At 44.4% G+C, this 24815-nt stretch overlaps 1 protein-coding gene across 1 annotated transcript in view; it reads right to left on the bottom strand.

The window, feature by feature from the left end:
• LOC126202937 (cubilin-like) overlaps nt 1-24815 on the bottom strand; it is a 771281-nt gene that overhangs the window by 674783 nt on the left and 71683 nt on the right. The window contains exons 7-8 of the mRNA XM_049937033.1: nt 15265-15368; nt 11194-11335 (exon numbers count right to left, since the gene is read on the bottom strand). Coding sequence (XP_049792990.1) covers nt 11194-11335; nt 15265-15368 — 246 coding nt within the window. The remainder of the gene's footprint in view (nt 1-11193; nt 11336-15264; nt 15369-24815) is intronic.

Genomic DNA, 24815 nt, shown 5'->3' on the forward strand with positions numbered 1-24815 from the left:
CATGTCTATACCAGTTTCTTTGGCGTTTCATTGTATGTGTCCTGTGTTGTCAGGATCCCCGCATTGCCGCGTCCAGTTTTTCTCTGGATAATTAACTATTAGCAGCTTTGAATTGAAATTAGAAACGCTGTTTACGATTATTTATCCACAGTTTTACAGTTTTTAAAGCACCAGAAATAAAAAATCGTTGAAGTAAACTTGTGTTTGTTTCGAAAGTTAGAGGAATATATTTCACGTTATTCTCTGGATAGTTTACATTTATCTTCAGTCATTTGCCAGTTCACTTCTTTCGGCATCTTCATGACACTCTCCTTTAGACCGAAATAGCCTGTGCTCAACTGTGCTGCCCTTCTTTGTATCCGTTCAACGTCTCCCGTTTAGTCCCCCTTGATGTGGGTCCCACATATTTGGCCAGTAGTCCAGGACGTCTCACACGAGCGTTACGTCAATAATCTCCTTTGCAGACTGAGTGCATTTCGCTAGTATTCTGCTAATGAACCGAAATCTGCTACCTGCTTTACCTGTGGCTGAAGCTATGTTATCGTTCTATTTTGTATCGCTATAAAATTTTAGACGCCAGTATTTGTATGAGCTGATCGATTCCAGTTGTGACTCATTGATATTATAGTCATAGGACACTACTTTTTTCGGTTCGTGAAGTGCAAAATTTTAAATTTCTGAACGTTTAAACAATTTGCCAATCTTTGAACCCCTATCAAGACATGACTAATAGTTTGGTTAGTAATAATGTACGAGGGGCGCTGAGTAAGTAGTAAAACACATTTTTTTCTGAAAGCAACTTGGTTTTATTCAGGATTCCAATACCCCATATTATTCCCCACTCCTTTGGCTACAAAACTCTACTTTTCAACGTAATCTTCCTTCAATGTGAGGGCATTAAGCCAAGTTACTGGGAGGCCCTGTATGGCCGCATGATACCATTGTAACGGTCGACGTCGGAGCCAATGTCTTGCAGCATCAATAACCTCACCATCATTCACCTACTGCTTCTTGCAGAGTGCATCTTTCATTGGGCCAGAAAGATGTAAGCCGGAAGGTGCAAGATCCAGGCAATAGGGAGAATGAGGAAGAACAGTCCAATGGAATTTCTGAGCTCTTGTCGGTTGCGCAGACTTGGATGAGGCCTTGCATTGTCATGGAGAAGGAGACGTTCGTTTGCATTTTTGTGGCGACGAACACGCTGAAGTCGTTTCTTCACTTTTCTAAGAACAGCACAATACTTCCCGATTTGATCGTTACACCATGAGGAAGGACATCAAACAGAATAACCCATTCAGAGTCCCAAAAGACCACCGTCATGACTTTATAAACTGACGGTGCGGCTTTAAACGTCTTCTTCAGAGGACCGTTGGTGTGGCACCACTTCATGGACTACCATTTTGTTTCCAGTTCGAAGTCATGAACCCACGTTTCATCGTCTGTGGCGATGTTCGACAAAAAATTGTTACGATCAGCCCCGTATCGCGCAAGCAGTTCCGCACAGATAATCCTTCGTAGCTCTTTATGGTCTTCTGATAGGCGGCGAGGAACCCAGTGGGAACACACTTTCGAGTACCCCAACTGATGGATGAGTGTCAGCACTACCAACAGAGATATACAGTGGTGCAGCGAGGTGTTTGATTACGATCTGTCCACCACCTCTATTGAGAATGTCCACACGTTCCAACGTTGCAGGAGTAACAGCTGTGTGTGGCCGGCCGGCACGAAGGAGATCGGAGAGGTTTGCGCGACTTCGTTGCGGTGAAGACAGAGGGTCGGCCAGCAACTCAAAGTGCCTTTTGAGCAGTGGCTGGCTCGTCTTATGCTTTGCATTAAACCTTGGTTAGTCTCCCACGGTTATCGCGATTATGCTGTTAGCCTCTCTATCCGCCGGCCGAAGTGGCCGTGCGGTTAAAGGCGCTGCAGTCTGGAACCGCAAGACCGCTACGGTCGCAGGTTCGAATCCTGCCTCGGGCATGGATGTTTGTGATGTCCTTAGGTTAGTTAGGTTTAACTAGTTCTAAGTTCTAGGGGACTAATGACCTCAGCAGTTGAGTCCCATAGTGCTCAGAGCCATTTGAACCTCTCTCTCCGCGAGTAGCAGCAGCAGCGTGTATCGATATTCGCACCCTTGTACTATCTTTGGCCTCGCGCTTATAGTTTCTGGATGTGCCACGTGCGGGCAGTTGATCGGTTGGCGTGGAGCAGCGAGGAAGTCTCCGTGGCGCGTAGTTTGCCCGGAGCCGGTGGCGGCATCCACGCACGGTCGGAGTGTGAGGTGCTGTTCCCATTGCTACGACGTCTGTGGCTCACCGAACCCGGACACGAAAACTGAGTCTTTACTTAATCTATCAGCCAGTCCTAGCTGTTCACCTTGTGTCGTTTGAATTTCGTTGTGGGCCATTCCCGCGAGCAATAACGTGTGTTTGCAAATTGGAGAAATTCTAGCCGCCCTCCTGCGGAGTTTAACTTAACTTGATTATTTTTGAAAAGAAGTGTACCAACGGAATCTTCTGCCTTGTGGCCGTTAACGTTCCGGTTACCTGCCCTGGCCATTGACGAAAATTCAGGCAGTGCATTTTGCTTGTCATGTTGTGGCTATCCAGCACGGCGTGTAGTTTGACAGCTGGATGTGTAATTCGTTGTGGGCTCCGATATCTTCTGCGTGTTCCATTGAACTCCCTGTTGTGTGCTGGTCCGGTGGAGCCGAAATTATCCGCCGGCCAGTGTGGCCGAGCGGTTCCAGGCGCTTCAGTCTGGAACCACGCGACCGCTACGGTCGCAGGTTCGAATCCTGCCTCGGGCATGGATGTGTATGGTGTCCTTAGGTTAGGTAGGTTTAAGTAGTTCTAAGTTCTAGGGGACTGATGACCTCAGATGTCCCATAGTGCTCAGAGTCATTTCGCTTGGTCCGTTGACTGTCTGGCGGTTGGGTTGCTGTCGGATTGAGAATTGTTGGGCCGATTACCTGTCTCACCTAAGCGAGCGTTAGTGTTTGAATTCCAGACTGACCCTTGGAAACTTCTGAGCGCCATTTGATGCACTGCCTATTCTCATTTGTCCTTGTTGTTTGTTTATGTATGGCTTCTAGCCGATTTTAAATTAAAGTTGTTTTGCCCTTAAGGAGTGAGATTGTTTGGGCCTTCAGCCTAATTTAGAGAAATGTTTTAGGATAAGGCCTTCTGCCTTTTAAAATCCAAATTCTTGTTTTTGAGTCTTAAGTGATTGGCCTTCAGCCGGTTTTAAATTAAAGTTTTTTGCCCTTAAGGCGTGAGATTGAATGGCGCATTTAGCCGGGAATTAAATTCAAAAATTAATGTTTGGCTTTCTCTGTTTTTAATGTTTTCTTTACTCTTGTAATGTTTGTCAAATGAATAAAGTACTATGTTCACAAATGCAACTGACAGCCACTCATTTTGGCCTTTTTCCACAAATTAAACTATCTGTCCTGTCCTGCGGGTATAGCAGGGGGCCTCACCTTTTTTCTTTACTAGATCTCTGTTGACTTTCTGTAAGCGCTTGTGAATATCATCGAAGCTCTGGTTTTTCCTCAAAAGAAACTCAACGACAGCTCTCTGCATGCAACACATCTCTGATACTGACGCCATTTTGAAGGCTACGTATGGTGCCACCACCTATGGACATTTCAAGAAACTATTGAGGCTGAAGCAGGAATATTCCACTATGTCCCACAGCAAATTTCACATTTTTTAAGCGACATTGGCCGTGAAAAAGAATGTGTTGCGTTACTTATTGCTAGCTTCTCGCTGCTCACTCAGTGTTGTTTGTGCTATCCTACGTTATGATCCTTTGACTAACTTTGGGTTAAGGCAGTGTACCTTTCCAATATCAAGTTTGTCTACCATGTTTTAAGGCGTTTGTGTAATTTGCATGCATACTTCAACTTTTAACCTAATACATATGCCAGAGTTTTCATTCTCTCCAGCCAAATGTCGCAGTATTGGAAAGGTCAGAAGTATTTCTCCAACAAGATGCGGAGAACTGCTGCGAAGTTTGGAACCAAGAGTCTGTAGAGCACTTTCCCGTAAAATGCAATGGTCCTAGGTCCGAATCCTGAATTGGCGCACAGTTTTAATCTGCCAGAAAGTTTCAAATCAGTTCGCACTCCTCTGCAGAGCAAAAAGTCGTTCTGGAGATGTTCCAGTGTTAGGTTACCATCTTCCACTACTAAGATTAAGAGATACAGGGTGATTTTTTCCACCGTGTACAAACTCTAGGGATTGATCGATGAGAGGATATGGAACAAAAAGGATCTAATAAACTTATATTCGGAAATGCATGGTTTCTATGCTAGAGACCATTTTTTCAATCATTCGTTGTTACAGAGATGGAATACTGTAACTGCCACAGTTACAGTATGCATGATTTCCTCCTCATATGTCATGCCCTAGCGCCATCTCCTACCATAGTAATTAGTAATGTGTCCTATTGACTTCTCTTGTTGACTCACCTTATAGTGGATGTGATACAGAGTTGTACACAATGGTTCCGTATTCGAATCGAGAGCCTGCCGACATGGTGTTTTCTCACGGAAACGCAAATGGGAACCAGCGGCAGGCAGCAAGATTGTGTCAGGAGACCTATACCCCCGACAGCACCCACAGCACTCAATGTTTGCAACAGTGTTTCGCCGCTTTTCTGAGACAGGGACGTTTCAGGAAGCAGGAAATCATGGAGGACGTACCCGAAATGTTCGGACACCAGACTCGGAGGAAAACGTGATTAACACTGTGGAAGGTGACCGTCGTGTCAGTACCAGGCAGTTGGCTCGCCATTACAGGGTACGCCAGACGATCATGTGGAACATTCTCCTTGACAGTTGTTACTAACCTTGTCGCTTACAGCATGTGCAGGTCTTACTAGCGACAAACTATCGGCATCGGGAGCAGTTTTGTCACTGGTTTCTTCTCCATGCAACCTAGATTCCGAGATTTGTATGATCCATCCTATTCAGGGATGAGGGCAAATTTACGCGGAGTGGTAAGTTCAGCTTTCATAACAGTCATCTATGGGATTGTATGCAGAATACCCATGGTATGGTGACAGCGAATCATCAGCATCGATGCAGCCGGACCGTATTTTGGGACCAGTCTTCCTTCCACGTCGCCTAACAGGCCGGAACTATCGGCGTTTCTTGCGGGTGACTTTGCCTCCTCTGCTAGAAGCAGTGCCGTTGATGATTCTAAGAGTTGCGTGGCTGCTGCATGATGGTGCTCCAGCCCACTTCGCCGTTAACATCCGGAAGCATCTCAGTCGTGTCTTCTCTGGTCGACGGATCGAACGAGGGGTCCAGCTGCATGGCATACTCATTCTCCGAATCTCAAGCTGTGCGATTTCTGGATATGGGGCCATCTCAAAAGTATCGTGTATGCAGAGCCCATTCCAGATGGGAGCAGCGTATTCATACTGCCTTTGACACTGTTCGGATATAGCCTGGCCGATGTGAACGTATGAGACAGAACGTGCTACGGCGCCTACACGCATGAGATGGGGCACATGGAAACCATTTTCAACACACACTCTAACTGTGGCTGCATTGTACGGCGCATATTAGACTGCAGTCTCTGTAACAGTGTCTGATTGAATAAATGGTCTCTACCATGGAAACCATGCATTTTCCGACATAAGCTCATCAGAGCTTTTTTGTTCATCGATCACTCCCTAGAGTTTGTACAATGTGGAAAAAATCACCCTGTATACTACGGTTTGCCAATCAGTGGGTAGTAACATTTTATTGTGTTGCACGGAAGTGTAAAATGTGTCTCGAAATTTTGTTCTGTCTAGCGGCGTAAGCTTTGTAATTTTGTTATATGATCGATTTCATTCTTTAATGTGAGCTGTAATAATTTATAAACAATTTCGAGACAGTCTGCAGAAGTCAGCGCCCACAACAGTGGGCAATTGTCATTTCTGCTTGCCGGTAATTCGAGCGACGGTAGAAATATGTAACTGTGGTTGCCTTATTTTTCCCACTTGAAATCAAGAGAAAGAGCACAGTTGTCAGTTGATCAGATTCAGCATATGCACGCCCGAAGCAGGTTGTGTAGAGCGCCAATTTAAGGCCGCATGACGCGCCAAGCTGCGAGGGGCAACAGAGGCGCTGGTTCAAATAGCCCTGAGCACTATGGGACTTAACATCTGAGGTCATCAGTCCCCTACAACTTAGAACTATTTAAACCTAACTAAGCTAAGGACAGCACACACATCCATGCCCGAGGCAGGATTCGAACCTGCGACCGTAGCGGTCTCGCGGTTCCAGACTGAAGCGCCTAGAACCGCTCGGCGACAACGGCCGGCGTACAGAGGCGCCGAAGTGCAAAATATGTGTACACTTTGTATCATAAAGATATTTTCGAATGTGTGGTTACGATTGGCCGCTGACTTCCATATCAGATATGATCCTAAATAATAAAGGACCTGAAATTTTGCCGTCACAAGACATCACGCAGCCGCCACACTTAAAAACTCGAGCCATTGCGCGGCCTACACAGTTCAGCAGTTCGGTGGCAGTGCTGCGTCGCGACACAGGCGCAGCCGAGCGAACCTTCGCAGAACAGCCGACAGTAGTAGTAGTCTAGTTTTGGATGGCGAGCGAGTATGCACCAGGGCCAGAGCTCAGTAATGGAAGCGACCTTTGGATTTAACTGCACGCTATGGCTGCCGTGGTGAACGGCAACAACAATGAAGAAGGGTTGGCCGGAGACGTGCGGTGCTGCGATACGGGATGCAGTTTGCTTCAGGGATGTCTGTTACCGAAGCAGGACCCAGAGGCAGTGGGATTGCCTGTGTGAGTGTGTTACTAGACTTGACTGTTCTCTTTTATCGGAGGTGGCTCTGAGCACTATGGGACTTAACATCTGAGGTCATCAGTCCCCTAGAACTTAGAACTACTTAAACCTAACTAACCTAAGGACAGCACACACATCCATGCCCGAGGCAGGATTCGAACCTGCGACCGCAGCGGTCGCGTGGTTCCAGACTGAAGAGCCTAGAACCGCTCGGCCACACCGGCCGGCTTTATCGGAGGTCTGCAGATGTTATGAAGTGGTGTGCGCTGCTGTGTGTAATGAGCGAATTCAACCTGATAAGCACACATTATAAGGCATGTACTGGCTTCCAAACTGTGCTTCATATTTGTCAATTCTCGATTTCGTAAGTTTTTCAGATGTGTATTCTTTTGGCCACTGTATTTTATATCATTTGATTTTTCGTTATGTTCTACACAACCAACCCGCTGCTTATTTAAACTGTCACATCGCAGATGATGCTATTTGGATTGTATTTTTATTATAAAAATTCTCTTAAAGATTTGAACAACAATTTGTTATTTGCGTAATGGGTTTGTGTGCAGCTTTTAACATGTGTGTATTTTAAATCAAATATTTATTGCGAAACAGCATTGAGATACTTCGTGTGTTTTCACTGTAGTGGAATTTCATAGTGCTACGTGAGTATCTTGGTGTTGTGAGTAAATTCTTTTTGTTGAATAGCTACAAAGCTGATTTGTTTGCCCATATTATAACCATTTTGTCGTATAAAAAGTAATTATCTTTTAAATTTCTAATATGTGCTATTTTTATGAAAAAGTAAATATTCAGAACTTGTTTAAATAAAATAAAAAATTATTTTAGCAAGGAGCAAGAACCAGTCACAGCTCAACCCAGTCCTATCTCCCCCTAGCGGCATGGAAATGTAAACTCTGAAATAAAATTCCACCCAGCGCCTCCAATAACAAGTAATGCAATACTGTTTCAACACATTACATGTTACAATTTATTGACGAGTTTCCTCAGGTCTCACATACAGCTTACGAAGTTGAAAAGTGTCTCACGTGTAATGGGTGAGTATAAAATTAGACCAAGTTCTTTGTTTTCCTGTCCCAGTTTTTACAGTGAAAGTTAAATCATTTGTAAATTATGGAACTAAGAAGTTAATCATTGTATTAAAAAAAGAAATTTTATATTTTCAGTCTTTCCACACAGCAAATTTTTTTGAAGCGTGAACAGTGCAACGGGTAGAGTTATTTTTGCTTCCTTTCAAGGTTTTTAAAGATCTCAGGAATTACCATAAATAAAAATTAACTGTTTCTTCTTTTGATACTTCTGTTACAGTGGAATGTCTATGTAGTACTAATTTTAAAGCTCTTACCAAAGGCGAAGGAAAGATAACTAATGTCTGAGGGAGGGCGTGAGAGGGACGCTAAATGTCATGTCACTTCTGTGGAAAAATATCCCCAACCGGCCTTGGTTGCGGTTCAAAATTTTATTTCGATTTTATGAATTTTCCTTACTATGTAAGTGGAGTTCATGAGAGCTAACTGTGACGAGAAGTTTCTGCGTCTTGAGTTAATGTTGCTCAGAATGTGGTTCAAAGATCATGGTGTATAGCATACTTTAGTGGTTGGTTAAATTAGCGAATTAAAGTTGTTAGATGTTATTTTCACGTATTAAATGGAAGTGCAATAATAAGTTTAATAAATCGTCAGAAGATATTGCTAAGTAGCCACTTCTCCGTTCATCTGTGCTACGGCCTCCGCGTGAGCATAAACTGGATCAGCTTGTGCTGTATGGGTAAACCGTCTATAGCTCCAGGGTCGAAAGTATCCTGACACTCGAGTTTAATACACAGTTGATCACTAGACGTCACTAGGGCGGACCTGCCAGGATATAAGGAGGTGGGGAGTATAGCGTTGTCAGCAGAGGAATAGTAACAGAAGAAGGGGTCAATTAGGAGAACTCACTGACTTCCAACATGTACTAGGCACTGGATGTCACCTGACTAAGAAATGCATCAGGGACATTACAGCCCTTCCAGAGTTGCCAAGGTCGACTGTCGGGGGTGCGACTGCAAAGCGGAAACATGAAGAAACAACCACAACTAAGTCCAGGTGGACGTCTATTGATGGATAAGAGCCGTCAAACATTGAGGAGGGTGGTTGTAAAAAATCACATGAAATCAGCGGAAGGAACCACTCAAAAGTTTCAAAGTGCTACCAGCAGCGTGACGAGCCCAGTGACTGTTCGTAAGGAGTTAAAAAGAATGAGGTATAATACACGACTGGCCATCAAAATTGCTACACCACGAAGATGACGTGCTACAGACGCAAAATTTAACCGACAGGAAGAAGATGCTGTGATATCCAAATGATTAGCTTTTCAGAGCATTCACACAAGGTTGCCGCCGGTGGCGACACGTACAACGTGCTGACATGAGGAAAGTCTCCAACCGATTTCTCATACTCAAACAGCAGTTGACCGGCGTTGTTTGGTGAAACGTCGTTGTGATGCCTCTTGTAAGGAGGAGAAATGCGTACCATCACGTTTCCGACTTTGATAAAGGTAGGATTGTAGCCTATCGCCATTGCGGTTTATCGTATCGCGTCACTGCTGCTCGCTTTGGTCGAGATCCAATGCCTGTTAACAGAATATGGAATTGGTGGGTTCAGGAGGGTAATACGGAACGCCGTGCTGGATCCCAACGGCCTCGTATCACTAGCGGTCGAGATGACAGGCATCTTATCCGCATGGCTGTAACGGATCGTGCAGCGACGTCTCGATCCCTGAGTCAACAGATGGGGACGTTTGCAAGACAACAACCATCTGCACGAACAGTTCGACGACGTTTGCAGCAGCATGGACTATCAGTTCGGATACCATGGCTGCGGTTACCCTTGACGCTGCATCACAGACAGGAGCGCCTGCGATGGTGTACTCAACGACGAACCTGGGTGCACGAATGGCAAAACGTCATTTTTTCGGACGAATCCAGGTTCTGTTTACAGCATCATGATGGTCGCATCCGTGTTTGGCGACATCGCGGTCAACGCACACTGGAAGCGTGTATTCGTCATCGCCATACTGGCGTATCAGCCAGTGTGATGGTATGGGGTGCCATTGATTACACGTCTCGGTCACCCCTTGTTCGCATTGACGGCACTTTGAACAGTGGACGTTACATTTCAGATGTGTTACGACCCGTGGTTCTACCCTTCATTCGATCCCTGCGAACCCTACATTTAAGCAGGATAATGCACGACCGCATGTTGCAGGTCCGGTACGGGCCTTTCTGGATACAGAAAATGTTCGACTGCTGCCCTGGCCAGCACATTCTCCAGATCTCTCACCAACTGAAAACGTCTGGTCAATGGTGGCCGAGCAACTGGCTCGTCACAATACGCCAGTCACTACTCTTGATGAACTGTGGTATCGTGTTGAAGCTGCATGGGCAGCTGTACCTGTACATGCCATCCAGGCTCTGTTTGACTCAATGCCCAGGCGCATCAAGGCCGTTATTACGGCCAGAGGTGGTTGTTCTGGGTACTGATTTCTCAGGATCTATGCACCCAAATTGCGTGAAAATGTAATCACATGTCAGTTCTAGTATAATATATTTGTCCAATGAATACCCGTTTATCATCTGCATTTCTTCATGGTGTAGCAATTTTAATGGCCAGTAGTGTAGTCGAGCAGCTTCTCAAACGTCACACATTTCTGTATTCAACGATAAGTGATGCTTGAGGATGTTTAAAGACCGACTCCACTGGACAACTGATGACTGGAAACGAGTGTTTTGAAGTGATAAATCACGTTATACCCTGCGCCAATCCGATGGAGGGGTTTGGCTTTGGCGAACGTCTCGAGGAGGTTACGCGTCGTCACGTGTAGTGCCAACAGCAAAGTAGGACGTGGTTACGTTATGGCAATATTTCCTGTGGCTACAGTGTGGGCTCCTCGAGCTGAAAAAAATACTAAATGCGGAAAAATATGAACAAATTTTGTAGCAGTTTAGAGACGACCAGCGATTGTATGAGCATGACATTACAACCTGTCATAAAGTGGCAGCTCTGAGGCAATGGTTTGTGGATAACAACATGCCTGAAATGGATATGGCTACCCAGAGTCCCGGCATAAACCCAATGGAACACCTTTTGGGGCGAGTCGACCGCACTCCAGACGACAACGCCAAACAGCATTCACTTCTCTGGTTCTGGATCTTGAGGAACAGTGGGATGCCATTCGTCGACAGTCATTCAGACACCTCACTGAAAGTGTCTCCAGCAGAGTTGAAGCCGTCATAAAGTCGAACAGGGGCCACACCCCATATTAATGATCACTAATAGGTGTCCGGATATTTTTGATCAGATAGAGTGTAGACGATCAGGCGGCGCCTTACCTGGTGGCAGAGGCAGTCGTAGCCGCCACCCACTCGGGGCTGGCAGTGGCCGTGTCCGCACAGCTCGGACGCAGATGCCGTCCCACAGTCGTTACTCCTCTGGGTGCAGTGCAAGCCGTAAAAGCCCTGTGCGCAGTGGCACCTGCAACAAGCAATCGTTAGTGCTGCTTGCATACGGCGTGCGTATCACATTCGGCAAAAAATTGTGCAACTTGTAAAGAAACTAAACTGCAGTTCAAGTGCGTGCTCGGGATCGGTTCGAGGAAAGGAGGTTGAAGGATTACGTTAGTTTCATGGAATAGGGAGGACTGGAGGAAGCACATTTTTTTAAAAAGAGAAAACTCAAAACTGCTGTAAAACTGTATTTGTTATTCAGCGAGCACACTAATGCTACTGATTTATAATAATTACCTACTACCTACAGCGTACGAGAGTAATTCATTTTTTTTTTTTTTTCATTTCAGAGTTACTTATCTGATGGGTAATAGCCATCTATTTTAAAATTTTCGATTCTCGTAGTATTCGCAACAAAAGTTTGGGGGATTTGTGACAACACGAGTCACAGCCTCCACTTAAATGTTATAAATATTTATTCAGGTTGTCAGAAATATATTTGACATTGTATTTGTGTAGTGAACAAACCCCCTGTAGCTTGCAGATTTGACTTCAGACAAGTGTTGCGAGAAAGGGGCTCTGAAAAGTAGGAGCAGTCATTCTGTTGTCGGTTGCCACGAGGGCAACATGTTTGTACAGTGTGAGATAAGCCATTATCTTCTAATAAATTTGCTCTGCACAACTTGAACTTTAATTCAATCTATCACAACAAACGTTTAAACATTTAACAGTTCTTATTTGGGAAACAGAACGAGAACTTCACCAGTGGGATCATGGTAATCAGGCTTCTGTGGTATTCGAACCAGCTTTTGAGTGGAAAAGAACATTGTGGTTTAGCGTAAGCTCGGATTAGGGAAAGGAATCGGCTGTGGCCGTTTCAGGGCATCTGTTCAGACAGTTGCTTCAAGCGATTTAAGGACAGCACAGAAAACTTAAACCTGTCGTGGCGGACGGAGGGTTGAAACCCGGTCCTATTCATAGCGAATGTGTTATCAGTCAGCCTTTGGGTTGACGACTGCTCAGAGTAAAAGGTGTCAGACAATGAAATGTTGTTGTTATAGTCTTTTCTTCGAAGATTGGTTTGATATAGCTCTCCACATTAAACTACCATGTGCAAGCCTCTTCATATCTGAATAACTACTGCGACCTACATCCATTTCACCTTGCCTACTCCATCGGTGCCTAAATCTTTCACTCCAATTTTTACTCCCCACACTTCCTTCTATCAACAGACTGAGGTTTACTTGATACCTCAGGATGTGTTCTGTCAACCGCTTCATTATTTTTGTCAAGTTGTAGCCAGGGCCAGTTCGATAACATTTTTGCACACAAACGACTTATCATTTGGCGCCCTCCCCCCCACGCCCTCCTACCTTCTCTTTCATAGACTTTCTCCCATGACAGTTTGCAGTACTAATTCTGAAACACACTCTATAGAAACCTTGTGCTTGAGTGCCCCTCTCTGCTTGCTTCCCAAGTGGTAGTTTGTGTCATTTCAGCCTTAAACCTTAAACTGGCCCTGGTTGTACCATAAAATTCTTTTCTCCGCACTTTCATACAGTACCTCCTCATTCGTCGTTCGATATACCATCTGCTCGGCAGCATTCTTCTGTAGCACGACATTTCAAAAGCTTCTAGTCATGTTTTGTCTGAACTGCTTATTCTCCACATTGCACTTCTGTAGTTAGTGAGTTTCACGTTCCATGGATCATTTGCATGATTATGTGGAAATAGTCATTTTACATTCACATCGCAAACTGACTTGTAAATATGGCTACATGTTGAACATTTATAAATTCTTTTTTATTATTATTATTATCTGTTATATACAGGGTGATGCAAAAGTAGCTGTACACACTTCGTGGGTGTAATGTATGCATCAAAATAAGAGTAAAATGTTAAATAAAGTTTTGTCTGAAATTGTTTTATTTCAGATTTATTCAGTGAAGCAGGGATCACAAGTGCAACAGAAACGACACAAAATTAATTCTTCTCTGAAAGCAAACAGACGTAGGGACACGAAATTCATCACACCTACATACTGTACATATACCGTAAAACATGCTGGAAATGATTTCGATCTAGATGAAGTCAGTGACGTGATCGACGTCTCAGCGCTCTTGGAATGTTCCAGGCTCTGTTCATCTCATTCTGTATAATTACACAGCCATTTGAATTCACTGCTGTAGTTACGCTACACTCCCATTTGCAACACCATACACAAGCTCCTTGAGATAGCCTCGAAGGTGCACATCCAGGGGGTTAAGATCTAGAGATCCGGTGGGCCAAGCAACTGGTCCACTTGTCGGGATAAGCAACAGTAAGATGCTTTCTTGCCTCCTGGCTGAAATGTGCAGAGGCACCGTCGTACATAAAACATAAGTTGGTTCGTGTAGCGAGTGAGACACGAAGCAGACTCAGTTCATGTTCCAAAAACTGTCGATGCACTCTGCCAGTCAGGTGCTGTGCAATATAATGCGGTCCACGTAACTGATTGTCCGCTATACCGTACTAAATGTTCACTTCATAACGATGTTGATATCCTCATACTGAAGTTATGTGAGGATTCTCATACACCCATATGTGCAGGTTACGAGCCTTCCCGAGACCCGTACAGCTAAACAGGCTCTCATTCTGTATACAGTAACCGTCGACCGAACCATGGACCACCAGCAAGGCGCTCGAATAACCACTGACAGAAATTCCTGATGTCTAGGTAGTCCACAGATGTCAGGTCCTGTACCTCCTGCAGGAGAAATGAGTGGAGTCGTTGTCTCCAAAGTAAGCACCATAAATTGATTCAGGAATCCCTAGAGTGGCAATTATACGGCGAGTACTTATAGTAGGATCTTCATCTATCATTTCCAGAATGTTCTCAACACCCACTCCATCCAGTTGAGGTCGACCTAACCATGTCGCATCACAAATGCCGGCCGCGCGGAGTGGGCGCGTGGCTTAAAGCGCCATGTCACGGATGGCGCGGCTCCTCCCGCCGGAGGTTCGAGTCCTCCCTCTGGTATGGGTGTGTGTGTTGTTCTTAGCATAAGGTAGTTTAAGTAGGGTGTAAGTCTAGGGACCGATGACCTCAGCAGTTTGGTCTCGCAGATATTCACACACATTTGAACATCACAAATGCCATATTCCCTTAAACGCCTGTGCGTCTTGCTGCTCATGCTTTGCCGTAAAAAAGGCACATATCCATGTATTCACTGAGTACACCATTGTACCATACACAACAACTGCAGTCTGTGAACCACCAACAGAATGAATGTGGTGCTGTTACACTACGGCACTGACATAGAATACAAGAATCAACCGAACAGCATAGAGGTATGTACAATTCAGGCCATCATCTGTTACTTTGCTGCTTTTAGTGCCTCATTTCGAAATCTAATTCACTCAGCATCACCATATTTAAATCCACTTCATACCACTACCCTTGTTTTACTTTTGTTGACGTTCATCTAATAAACTCTTTTCAAAACACTATCCATTCTGTTTAACCCCTCGCCCGATGCCACATCTGAGAGAGACCTCGATGTTTTTATTTCTTCCCTCTAAACTTTAATTCCCTTTCTAAATTTCTCATTGATGTTCTTTTCGGCTTTCTCAGTGTACAGACAGCATTTCTATAACCTATTTCTAAGATTAGTCGTAGCGTCAGTATTCCCTAGTGTGTTCCTACATTTCTCCGGGCCCCAAACTTCCTACATTTCTTTGGACCCCAAATTGGTCTTCGTTGAGGTCGGTTTCTGTCGATATTTCCATTCCCCTGTGTAAGTTCCACAACGGGTTCTAACGTGGGCTAACCAGATGGCAGGTAAGACGTTAGGGATTGATTATAAAACATTTTTGCGGCTTATACTGGAGTGTAGGCTATATGTGTGTGTTTCAGTCACAGAAATTGAGTTTTTCTCGTGAAGTGGCTTTTTCTTTAATGTTGTCTTCAATACTCACTCATATGTGCCTGGTTTGTTAATGCAGGTAGCTCCATTTTGACATCCCAGGTCTGTTCCAGCAAAATTTGCACATTCGTTGACGTCAACATCACAAAAAGTACCCTGAAATGAAAAATGAGGATGCTTTCTGAGAAATTTGGAAGTAATAATTGTTTATAAAGTATTAGACAAATTAAGAATAATAAATTTTGAGTACTTTTACATACTATACAGTATACACCTAAAAATCAGCCAACATTCTATTATTATTAACAATTTGTTTAAGAAGAGAAAACAGATGCACGGCCATGGCTATATACTGAACCGTAATACCGCCACGCTTCGTTAACTGTCACATGAGTAAAAGATAGCATTCTGAAAAAGATCAGTCCACGTAGTATAAAGCCTTATGTGTACAGTGGTTAGCAAAGCTTAGGGAAAAAAATTTCGCGTGATGTGTCACTGCCAAGTAACATAGCTCGTTGAAACTTGGACCATACATAAAAGACTGCTACAGTATATTACACAGGGTAACTGAAAGAAATATAAAATGTAACGAACAGAAATGTCTCTTCTATTCTATTCAAAAACAATTCTTACTCTGAAGTCATCGCGATGTACGATGGTCCACAGGACATTACAAAAAAAAAAGGGACATGATTGTTAATAGTGTGAGTGACCGTGATCACCACGAACGGCAGTACATTCTGTACAATGCGGTCCAACGCTGACCACAAGATCCCTAAGGCATTCTTGTGGTAGTGCATTCCATTCCTCCACCAGTGCGGTTGACAGTTGCTGGTTGGTCTTCGGTGAATGTTGACGTGGCTGTAATACGTCTCTCCAACGTATCCCACACTCGCTCCTTGGGTTTAAGATGAGCTACTGTGCTGGCAGCCACTAAACCACAAGCTTATACAGCACTGTAACAGCTCGATAAGAAGATAACACTTCCTCCAGACACTTTCACATTCCACCATGTTGCCAAATGATGCATATGGGCAGACTTAGAATTCTGAGGAGCGACTGATTTTATTGGCTGCGTTAAGTGAACGACAGCCCACCAAAGGCGAGGTTTTATGTCTAAGACTGTATATGGAAGAGGACTGAGGAAGGGGAAGCAAGGAGAATTGCCAAGACCTGTTTGGAATAATGGGAAATGCTCAAAGACAGAAATGAATGTCGAGTATTTCGGCTGCCTTATGCCTCCATTGTGACCAGAGGAATCAAGTAAGTCAACACGATGTAGAACTTATGCGGTGACTCTCCACCGCTGAAGGAAGGCATCACAGTGAAGTTGTGTGTGTGATCCAGTCGGTTGTACGGGATCATGCAGTAAGATGGGTGACGTGGAGACGTAAACACACTGTGAATGAAATGCCCTATTTGTTGATGTATCAACGCCAACCGTCCAACGCTTCTACAAGTAACAATATATCACTCTCTGACGTGTAAGAGGTCGTAAGAAATACGGCCGTAAAAACATCTTAATCTATAGTAACTGGAAACGGGTCTTGTCCGTGACAATCGGTTTTAAACCCAAAATGGACTGTTACTGTCAGTGTACGCAGATTCATCTCAATGTTTCCAAGAGAACACTGTGAACGAAACCGAATGCAAAGGACATTTGAAGTCGATTACCTCTAGATGGTCCCAAAGCAACATATAACGCTGCATATCTTCAATGGATGAAAAGAGGCATAAACTGTCAGTAGTTGACTGGAAGCGTGTAGTATGATCCGAGGAGTCGCCGTGATGCCTCTGCAGGCCTGTGCAGTCAGATATCCTACGGCACGTTGGCTGGCTCACAAAATCACCCGATCTTAATCTGGCAGAAAATTTGTGGTACAATTTGGAACAGTTTATGCGATGTAGCAATCGACATCCCCACAAACTTCCTGGAAGATTAAAACTGTGTGCCGGACCGAGACTCGAACTCGGGGCCTTTGCCTATCGCGGGCAAGTGCTCTACCACTGGTAGATCTGCCAGGAAGTCCGCTGCAGAGTGAAAATCTCATACTGGAGACATCCCCACAGTTTGGTACTCTATGAGATCTAATCAATAATTAGTGACTTCCGCTAGATGTGGGATATCTGAACAAACTTGTGGTCCCTCTTTTTAGCCGAACTTATGCCATTATCAAGTCTAGTTACATGATTTTGGTGTGATGTTTCCTGAAGGTGATAAATTTTTGGTGAATGTTTTAGCATCATTCTTCATGTGTATTTCCACTTCAAGGAAAAAAATACACTGACGGACAAAAAATCGCAACACCAAAAATAATTAGCGCAGAATAACGAAATTTGTGGAATATATTCGTCTACGTAACGTATTTCAGTGATTAACATTGCAAGATCACAGGATAATATAAGCGTGAGATAAGCCATTGCGAATGTGAAATATGGTACATTAATAACCGTTGGAATCGCCAGAGTGGTGCATTGTGCTCTACAGGTGCCGGATGTCAGTTTGTCGGATGGAGTCCCATGCCTTTTGTACTTGGTCGGTCAATACACGGACGGTTAATGCTGGCTGTGGATGGCGCTGAAGTTGTCATCCGATGATGTTCCATATCCGCCCGATTGAAGACAGATCGAGTGATTGAACACGCCAAGGAACATGTCGCAAGTGGTGGTGGTTTGGTTCTGTGGAATGCAGGCTACAGGGCGTCTGCTTGGAGATGTCCTTGAAGTAACCGATTTGCAACAGTTCGTTGTGTCACTGTGGTGCCAGATGTAACTCAAACTGCTGCTGCAGGTGCAGTACGATGCACCAGAGCCACACGCCTAACACGATGGTCTTCCCTCTCGGTATTACCACGTGGCCGTCCTGAGCTTGGTCTTCTTACGACTGTACGTTCTCCTGACCACTATTGTCAGCAATCGCGTACAGTGGCTGCATTCCTGTCAAGTCTCTCTGCAGTGTCGTAGCTCTATTACACGACCTCCTTCAAGCTTAATGAGGTGTAGTCAATGGTGTCTTTTTCGCGTTAAAGGCATTCTAGACTAATATCAACTCACCACGTCTAATCTCAAAGATATCTAACGCTCACGACGGTTACAGCGTGTACTTAAAGCAAACCTGACTTTCATCGTCTTAGTGGCTCAACTAGCACAACTCTTACATGACTGGCGCGAAATTTAAATAGACATCATCTTTCAGATATACGAGGGCTATTCCGAAAGTCCCCCCCATGAACCATGGACCTTGCCGTTGGTGGGGAGGCTTGCGTGCCTCAGCGATACAGATGACCGTACCGTAGGTGCAACCACAACGGAGGGGTATCTGTTGAGAGGCCAGACAAACATGTGGTTCCTGAAGAGGGGCAGCAGCCTTTTCAGTAGTTGCAGGGGCAACAGTCTGGATGATTGACTGATCTGGCCTTGTAACATTAACCAAAACGGCCTTGCTGTGCTGGTACTGCGAACGGCTGAAAGCAAGGGGAAACTACAGCCGTAATTTTTCCCGAGGACATGCAGCTCTACTGTATGATTAAATGATGATGGCGTCCTCTTGGGTAAAATATTCCGGAGGTAAAATAGTCCCCCATTCGGATCTCCGGGCGGGGACTACCCAAGAGGACGTCGTTATCAGGAGAAAGAAAACTGGCGTTCTACGGATCGGAGCGTGGAATGTCAGATCACTTAATCGGGCAGGTAGGTTAGAAAATTTGAAAAGAGAAATGGATAGGTTAAAGTTAGATATAGTGGGAATTAGTGAAGTTCGGTGGCAGGAGGAACAAGACTTTTGGTCAGGTGATTACAGGGTTATAAATACAAAATCAAATAGGGGTAATGCAGGAGTAGGTTTAATAATGAATAAAAAAATAGGAGTGCGGGTTAGCTACTACAAACAGCATAGTGAACGCATTATTGTGGCCAAGATAGACACAAAGCCCATGCCTACTACAGTAGTACAAGTTTATATGCCAACTAGCTCTGCAGATGAAGAAGAAATAGATGAAATGTATGACGAGATAAAAGAAATTATTCAGGTAGTGAAAGGAGACGAAAATTTAATAGTCATGGGTGACTGGAATTCGTCAGTAGGAAAAGGGAGAGAAGGAAACATAGTAGGTGAATATGGATTGGGGGGAAGGAATGAAAGAGGAAGCCGCCTTGTAGAATTTTGCACAGAGCATAACTTAATCATAGTTAACACTTGGTTCAAGAATCATGAAAGGAGGCTGTATACATGGAAGAAGCCAGGAGATACTGACAGGTTTCAGATAGATTATATAATGGTAAGACAGAGATTTAGGAACCAGGTTTTAAATTGTAAGACATTTCCTGGGGCAGATGTGGATTCTGACCACAATCTATTGGTTATGAACTGCAGATTGAAACTGAAGAAACTGCAAAAAGGTGGGAATTTAAGGAGATGGGACCTGGATAAACTGAAAGAACCAGAGGTTGTAGAGAGTTTCAGGGAGAGCATAAGGGGACAATTGACAGGAATGGGGGAAAGAAATACAGTAGAAGAAGAATGGGTAGCTCTGAGGGATGAAGTGGTGAAGGCAGCAGACGATCAAGTAGGTAAAAAGACGAGGGCTAATAGAAATCCTTGGGTAACAGAAGAAATATTGAATTTAATTGATGAAAGGAGAAAATATAAAAATGCAGTAAATGAAGCAGGCAAAAAGGAATACAAACGTCTCAAAAATGAAATCGACAGGAAGTGCAAAATGGCTAAGCAGGGATGGCTAGAGGACAAATGTAAGGATGTAGAGACTTGTCTCACTAGGGGTAAGATAGATACTGCCTACAGGAAAATTAAAGACACCTTTGGAGAGAAGAGAACCACTTGTATGAATATCAAGAGCTCAGATGGAAACCCAGTTCTAAGCAAAGAAGGGAAGGCAGAAAGGTGGAAGGAGTATATAGAGGGTTTATACAAGGGAGATGTACTCGAGGACAATATTATGGAAATGGAAGAGGATGTAGATGAAGACGAAATGGGAGATAAGATACTGCGTGAAGAGTTTGACAGAGCACTGAAAGACCTGAGTCGAAACAAGGCCCCGGGAGTAGACAACATTCCACTAGAACTACTGATGGCCTCGGGAGAGCCAGTCATGACAAAACTCTACCATCTAGTGAGCACGATGTATGAGACAGGCGAAATACCCTCAGACTTCAAGAAGAATATAATAATTCCAATCCCAAAGAAAGCAGGTGTTGACAGATGTGAAAATTACCGAACTATCAGTTTAATAAGTCACAGCTGCAAAATACTAACGCGAATTCTTTACAGACGAATGGAAAAACTGGTAGAAGCCGACCTCGGGGAAGATCAGTTTGGATTCCGTAGAAATGTTGGAACACGTGAGGCAATACTGACCTTACGACTTATCTTGGAAGAAAGATTAAGAAAAGGCAAACCTACGTTTCTAGCATTTGTAGACTTAGAGAAAGCTTTTGACAATGTTGACTGGAATACTCTCTTTCAAATTCTGAAGGTGGCAGGGGTAAAATACAGGGAGCGAAAGGCTATTTACAATTTGTACAGAAACCAGATGGCAGTTATAAGAGTCGAGGGGCATGAAAGGGAAGCAGTGGTTGGGAAAGGAGTGAGACAGGGTTGTAGCCTCTCCCCGATGTTATTCAATCTGTATATTGAGCAAGCAGTAAAGGAAACAAAAGAAAAATTCGGAGTAGGTATTAAAATTCATGGAGAAGAAGTAAAAACTTTGAGGTTCGCCGATGACATTGTAATTCTGTCAGAGACAGCAAAGGACTTGGAAGAGCAGTTGAACGGAATGGACAGTGTCTTGAAAGGAGGATATAAGATGAACATCAACAAAAGCAAAACGAGGATAATGGAATGTAGTCAAATTAAATCGGGTGATGCTGAGGGAATTAGATTAGGAAATGAGACACTTAAAGCAGTAAAGGAGTTTTGCTATTTAGGGAGTAAAATAACCGATGATGGTCGAAGTAGAGAGGATATAAAATGTAGACTGGCAATGGCAAGGAAAGCGTTTCTCAAGAAGAGAAATTTGTTAACATCGAGTATAGATTTAGGTGTCAGGAAGTCGTTTCTGAAAGTATTTGTATGGAGTGTAGCCATGTATGGAAGTGAGACATGGACGATAACTAGTTTGGACAAGAAGAGAATAGAAGCTTTCGAAATGTGGTGCTACAGAAGAATGCTGAAGATAAGGTGGGTAGATCACGTAACTAATGAGGAGGTGTTGAATAGGATTGGGGAGAAGAGAAGTTTGTGGCACAACTTGACTAAAAGAAGGGATCGGTTGGTAGGACATGTTTTGAGGCATCAAGGGATCACAAATGTAGCATTGGAGGGCAGCGTGGAGGGTAAAAATCGTAGAGGGAGACCAAGAGATCAATACACTAAGCAGATTCAGAAGGATGTAGGTTGCAGTAGGTACTGGGAGATGAAGAAGCTTGCACAGGATAGAGTAGCATGGAGAGCTGCATCAAACCAGTCTCAGGACTGAAGACCACAACAACAACAACATTCCGAAAGTAAGGTCCGATCGGTCACGAAATGGAAACGACTATGAAAAACCGATAAAGCTTTGCACAGATGTGTTGGGTAGTGTCTCTAGTATAACCCCAGTTAGCATCACGTCGCTCTTCTCATTTCTGAGCTCGCAGTGAGTGCGTAAAGATGTCTAGAAAATAGTGTCTGCCGCCAAGTACGGGGGCCTGGTGAGAAATTTCCCCTGAAGCTATGCAGCTAACATTACATAACTGTCGTGCTGTTTCGTCTTCAAGACAATTCTCAGCCGCATTCTGCAGGGGCAATGAAGATGCTCCTGCATCGTTTTCAAATGGAAATGTGAGATTACCCACAATACAGCCCGTAATTGTCTCCCTCTGAGTTTCAGCTCAGGTCACATGGACCGCTGGTTATGAAGACAACATTTCGGCACAAGACAACGAGCCGTAGGCCAGCGTAGAGAATTGGCGGAGAGCACTGGCGGCTGCCTTCTATAGCGAGGGTATGGGAAAGTTGGTACAACGCTACGATACACGTCTAAGTCGGGTCGGCGACTATGGAGATAAGTAGCTGCAAGGTGTATCTAACTGTTGCAAATAAAACATTTTTGATTTTTACCGTGGTTTCCATTTCGCGACCTATCGGACCTTACTTTCGGAATAGCCCTCGTAGAAACACGCCTACGAACTTTCGTTTATGTCGCACAAAGCCTTCTTGATGTTTCGATTATTTTCCGGCAAAGCATGTTTCTCATTAGTCAAATAAAGGAGACGACTAACTTCCATGTCAGTCCAATACTTGTGATTCTTCAGTTTCTTCGGCGTGTTTGTTTATTGAACGGTCCACCAGTGTAATGCTGGTTCATAGTGCCCAACGGGCGCAATATTTCGGCGCTCAGTCATGTCGCCATCGTTAAGTGCGCTGTCGGGCTGATCTGCTGGGGGCGCACGGTCGACTTATATCCCCTTTCCCAGCTAGTCGTTTTGTACGCCGTTCACATCCGAGAGCGCGTTTCACCAAATGAGGAGGTGATCGTATCGGCGTCTATGGCCCCCGATGGGCGGCAGGAGGCCCAGTTGCGGTAGTGTGTGTGTAGTTCTTCCGTTCACCCTGGCTGCCAGGACGATTGTTTGCTGCCTTCGTAATTAGACCCAGCGGTGGTTCCCAAGCCTTGCTGAGACTATAATCACAGCCCCAGTTGGTGAGGTTGTCGCTGGTGCGTCGGGGCGTAGCTGGCCACAGACACGATCGCTCCTCGGCTGCTGACACGGGACCTCGGGCACAGACTGCGTACAGAACTGCTTGTGGGAGGACGGGGGTATAAGTCGACAGTGCACTTCCAGGAGTTCAGCGCACGGGACAGTGGCGACATGCCTGATCACCGAAATATTGTGCCCGTTGGACACAACCAGCGAGCAGTCCACCTGTGGGCTGTTCGATCAGGCGAACACTCGATATGAAGGTTTTCTGAGTATGACACTGCGCCATAATGAACCATACTGTAGAAACCAATGTTGTGGGCACAGTTACAGTGGCCTTCATTTGGGTATAGTGGTCGTTACAGCGGCCTACTTCTAGTTCTACTGGTTGACGAGTAAACCCAGTAAACCCCACTGTAGTCGTGGCCGGAACGTTGGTTTCTCCAGTACAGCTTTTTACAGTATGACGCAGTGCTATACTCAGAAAACTTTTATGTCAACTGGCTCAGGCCGCGGAATATTTATTCCTTTATTTCAGTCCACAACAGACTGCTTTGTCCCCATTAAACAAGCCTAAAAAAGGAGAAGTTAGCAACGTGACAACCCGATCACCCAGAAGGAAGCTTACAAAGCGTGAAACAGTAGTGGAAGCTGAAATCCGACAACCAGATGCACGTGTTGTTATTGTTGTGGTCTTCATTCTAAAGATTGGTTTCATGAAGTTTTCCATGCTAGTCTGTGTTGTGCAAGCCTCTTCATATTTGCAGAACTATTTCAACCTTCATCCATTTGAATCTGTTTACTTTACTCAAATCTTGCTCTCACTCTACAATTCCCCCTCCCCCCCTCCATACTTCCTTCCTTACCAGAGTGACGATTACTTGGTACCTCAGGATACATAGTGTGTCCCAGTTCTGTTAGAGCTGCGTCTATGAAACATAAAAGTCATAAATTATATTCACAAGATCACTGCACTTATTCAAAATACTCTCCCCCTGAATCGATACATAGTTAAATTTTTAGAGGTGTTTTGTAAAAGTCATTGTAGTCCGTTTTTGGAGTGGCATTTAGTACTGTAAAACAGTTTTCATGGACGTACTATAACGCATCTTAACAGTGTCCTTTTATTTCCATCTTCTATTTAGAGAACATCCACCAGTCTGCTGGGGCAATATCTGGCGAATACGGCGGGTGGTCCAGGACTGTGATCCGTTTATTGCCCTGATACTCGCGCATGATATTCGCCTTGAGGGTGGGGGCGTTGTCGTGGAGGAGAGACCAGAAACCTGCCTCTCGATATTCGGGTCGAATTCCACGAATTCACTGGCTGATGTTACCTCATTTCTCCACCGCCATTTTCCGACTAATGTCAGACACGTTCTGTTACTTTCGCAGCTATGACGCCTGCTGCAGTGATGCTAGCGTTTTGACCTTCTGCACAGTTGCTGTTGAAACTACAAGCATGGTAACGTCGCAACTCACCGCCAGATACAATTGCAGTTTGGAATTACTACAAGCTGTCCTAAAGGAATTCGGTCATACTATGTATATCCTATCAATCGATACCTTATTTTACTGTTTTGCCACCATTTTCTGCCAATTTCATTCAGTGCCTCTTCGTTAATTATTCGATCAGTAGATCAAATTAGCAACGTTCTTCCATAGCACCACGTTTGAAAAGCTTAAATTCTCTTCTTGCCTTAACTGTTTATTGTCTACGTTCAACTTCCGTACAAGACTACGCTACATGCAAATACCTCAAACAAAGACTTCCTAACACTCAAATGTATGAAATTAAAGACTTTCCTTGTGTATAAATTTTTTCATAACATTTCTGGTAAACTGCTAGATGTCAGTAACTTGCCGCCACATTATTTTGGCAGAGAGTCTTCTGGCCATCTTCAG

This window comes from Schistocerca nitens, chromosome 9 (genome assembly GCF_023898315.1).
Source record: "Schistocerca nitens isolate TAMUIC-IGC-003100 chromosome 9, iqSchNite1.1, whole genome shotgun sequence".
Lineage (NCBI taxonomy): Eukaryota > Metazoa > Arthropoda > Insecta > Orthoptera > Acrididae > Schistocerca > Schistocerca nitens.